Source organism: Sapajus apella, unplaced genomic scaffold, assembly GCF_009761245.1.
Source record: "Sapajus apella isolate SASKATOON/1434 unplaced genomic scaffold, GSC_monkey_1.0 scaffold3636, whole genome shotgun sequence".
In the NCBI taxonomy this organism is placed as follows: domain Eukaryota; kingdom Metazoa; phylum Chordata; class Mammalia; order Primates; family Cebidae; genus Sapajus; species Sapajus apella.
The window spans coordinates 630-4,173 of record NW_022440562.1 but is presented as its reverse complement, the minus strand read 5'-3'; the positions used below and the strand labels follow the sequence as shown (position 1 = coordinate 4,173).

Below are 3,544 nucleotides of genomic sequence, written 5' to 3'. Positions count from 1 at the left end.
TTTTTTTTTTTGGGGAGGCCGGCAGGCAGGTGCCGCGGGCGCAGTTGGTCCACACCATCCTTGCATAGGTCTTGAGGTTGAGGTAGAAATCCTAGTTACCTCCAACTGTGCTACCTGCCACCCCGGAAAAGCTGCCGATGGCGTGCGAGTCGGTGAGTCTGGTGGCAGCGGACGACACGGGCACCAGGCCAGCGGCGGCCGGCACAGAGCTGAAGAGCGACTGCAGCACGGACGAGCCGGCCACGGAGCCCAGGTTGGCCTGCAGGGCCATGGGGCCCAGCGCGAACTGCGGCCCTGGCAGGAAGGGGCCCAGGAAGGGCCGGTGTGTCTGGGTGGAGGACCCAGAGCCGCCTGCAGAGGACGCCGCCGGGGCCAGGACGGGGCCACTGAGAAGGCCTCCGGGAGGCACGGCGGCCGCAGAGATGAAGAGGCTCTGGCCGTTCTTGAGGTCGAGCTCACGGTCCCAGGCCTTGGCGGCCTTGCGGGCGGGCAGCGGAGTTTTGTCCGCGGGGCCGCGCAGCGGCAGGCCTCCCTCCCCCACCTCCTTGCCGCGGCCACCCTCACCCTTCAGCCCGGCCAGGCCGTCTAGCTGCCTCTTGCTCAGGAAAGGGTTGGCGTCCGAGGCCTCCTTGGTGCGCTGCGAGGGGAAGCCCAGCGGGGAGCTCAGGCCGGCCGCCTCGGGGCCCTTGTGGGGGAGAGAAGCACCATCATTGAAGCTGTGTGAACTCAGCTCGGCGGCCAGGCCCCCGCCGAAGGTGCAGCCGTTCGCAGGGTTGGTGCTGGGGCTGAGTCCGTCGGCCCCTGACAGGGAGCCGGGAAAGCCTTTCCTGGGGTGGGCAGCCAGCTTGGCATCGGCGGGGGTCTCCTCCAGGGCAGGCCGGAACGCGAACAGGGAGCTCTGGCTCAGGGTGGGGCCGGCCTGCAGGGGGCTGTCCGCAGCCTTGGCCAGGCCGATGTCGGAGATCGGCGAGAAGGTGGACTTCCACTTGCTGCTATTGACTGGCTCGCCGGCTGGCGCGGGCCTCCTTCCCGCCACGCCACCACCGTTTTCCAAGGTTTTGGGGGGAGATTTGCTTTCTAAGGAGATTGTTGCAATTTTTCTCTCAATTCAGGCGCTGCTGGGCTCGTCCTCAGAGCCTGGCTCCTCGTCGGAGGTGAGCGGGGAGTAGTGCGCCCCATTGGTCTGGCTCAGGGGCCGCTCTTTCTTGAGCACGCGGGGCTGATCGTGGTCCTGGTAGGACACAGGGGAGCTCTTCAGGGAGGTCTCAGGGGATGAGATGGCCATAATCTCCAGGGGCTGGTTGATGTTATTGACCATGGAGCTGAAGTTTAGAGGAGACCCTGAAGGCTGCGTGAAAAGGCCAGCGACAGACGGCAGGGCTCGGCGCTTGGGGGACACGCCTGCGGTCAAGCTGGGCGTCCCCGTTGACGCTCGCTTCCGCCGGCCACGCTTGCGGCTGTCATGGCCATGGCTCGGCACACAGTCCCCGCGGGCGCTGGCGGTCAGGGGGCTGTGTTTGCTGGAAGGTAACTGCTTGGTGCCGCCCGCGCCGGTGGCGATGGTGAACACGATCCTCCTCTTGGCCTCGCTCTCCGGATCTGAGAAGCCGGAATCGGAGGGCAGGTCCCCCTTGCTGGCCTCGGGGAGCGGGCCGTGGGCAGCCCCACCGAGCAGGGGGCTGGAGGAGAGCTGGTGGGCGGGAGAGGCCGGGCACGAGTTCTGGGGCTGTGCCAGCAGCAGGGGATGCTGTGACGTGGAGCTGCGGGACCTCACATTGGCAAAAAGACTCCCAGAGCTGGAAGACTCATCCAAGGCGGCGGGCTCAGCTCCAGGGGCAAGAGAGGCTGGGCTGCCTGCCAGGGTCTCGCTGATAGCCACCGAGCCAGCATAGGAGAAGCCTGCAGGGGCCAGGGCAAGGCTTTTGCTCCCAGCACTGTGGGCATTAGCACCAATATGCTTTTCAAGTGTGGACGAGGGGTCTCGGGGCTGCAGCACAGGACTGGGGGTGCTTCTGGCCCTCTCAGCGCAGCTGGGCAGCACCACGCTGGCCAGGGGGATGCTGACTGGGAGCTTGTTCGGCTGCACGGTGCTGAGTGGGATGCTGATGGGCAGGCTGGTGATGGGCCCCCCGCCACTGCCGTAGGCACGCTCTCTCAGGCCCTTCTCACTGCTCTTCTCTCCAGCAAGCTGCAGGGTCCCAGAGGATGGGGGCCGCGGGTCCTGGGGGCTCAGCTTCATGCTGCTGTGCACGCTGGGGCTCTCATAGGGAAGGCCATTCTCCTTGGTGTGCTCAGCTCTCGGGTGCAGCTCGCTGGCGGCCGGCCTGCCTGACACCGTGTGGTCCTGGCTGAGGTGCCGCCTCAGCACAATCTTGGCCGGGGACAGCCTGGTGTACTCGGGCACAGCCAGGCCAGACAGCTTCTCCACGCGTGGACGGCCGCCGTGGCTGGGGGTGCAGGGTACCACCTCCTGGTCTAGGGGTGAGGCCAGGTACTGGGCCGTGTTCTGCTTGGGCGAGGGCCGGCTCAGCGCGCTGCAGAGCTCATAGCTGGGAGCATGGCCGTTCATGGAGAGCTCTGGGCTCGTGCTGCTTAAGTGAGGCAGCGAGAACTTGGCGCAGTCCAGCTCCAGATGCAGCTGACTGGCGTCAGGCTCCAGCTCGTGGCTGATAGATTGTTTTGTATACATAATGTCTATATACATTATGTATACAAATGTATACATATATGATTTATACATTATTTATACATATAATTATATATATAATTATATGATATATATTTATAAGTGTATATTTAATAATGTATGAATATTAATTTCATAATTGATATTTTTTACAGGATTATATAAATACATATTTATATATTCATATATATTATAAATATAATATGGCCATATATACTCATAATATATATAATATAAATATATATATTTATATATATACTACAAATTATAGTTTACTTATATAACAGTATACATTATATACATATATATATATGGCTCATACACCTGCATTAATATATGTAATAGTACGAGTACTATTACATATATTGGTATCTCTCTGAATTCCTTTATGCATGGTTGATGTCAACACTGTGTCGTGCCGATGGCTCGCAAATGGCAGAGGAGAGGATAATGGAAGAGCAGCAGAAAGGCCGTAGTAGTAAAAAAACAAAGAAAAAAAAGAAAGCTCGCCCATTGAGCCAAGAGATCACAATGAGCCAAGCATATCAGAACATGTGTGCTGGAATGTTTAAAACCATGGTAGCATTTGACATGGATGGCAAAGTATGTAAACCGAAGTTTGAGCTTGATAGTGAACAAGTTCGGTATGAACACAGGTTTCCTCCATTCAACAGTGTGATGACCCCACCACCAGTGCACTACTTACAGTTCAAGGAAATGTCTGACCTCAATAAATACATATTTTATATGTATTTATTATATGTATAATATATAAATAACATATATTTATTAGGCCTTTTATATATATATATAATGTATATATATTATATATATAAAAAATATTAAAAAATTTTATAT

At 56.4% G+C, this 3,544-nt stretch overlaps 1 protein-coding gene across 1 annotated transcript; it reads right to left on the bottom strand.

Moving 5' to 3' along the window:
* Positions 1-17: 17 nt before the first annotated feature.
* LOC116547577 (histone-lysine N-methyltransferase, H3 lysine-79 specific-like) lies at positions 18-2,689 on the bottom strand. The gene is given in 1 exon segment (XM_032273489.1): positions 18-2,689. A coding segment is annotated over 1 exon segment (2,598 nt). The 3' UTR covers positions 18-91.
* Positions 2,690-3,544: the final 855 nt, after the last annotated feature.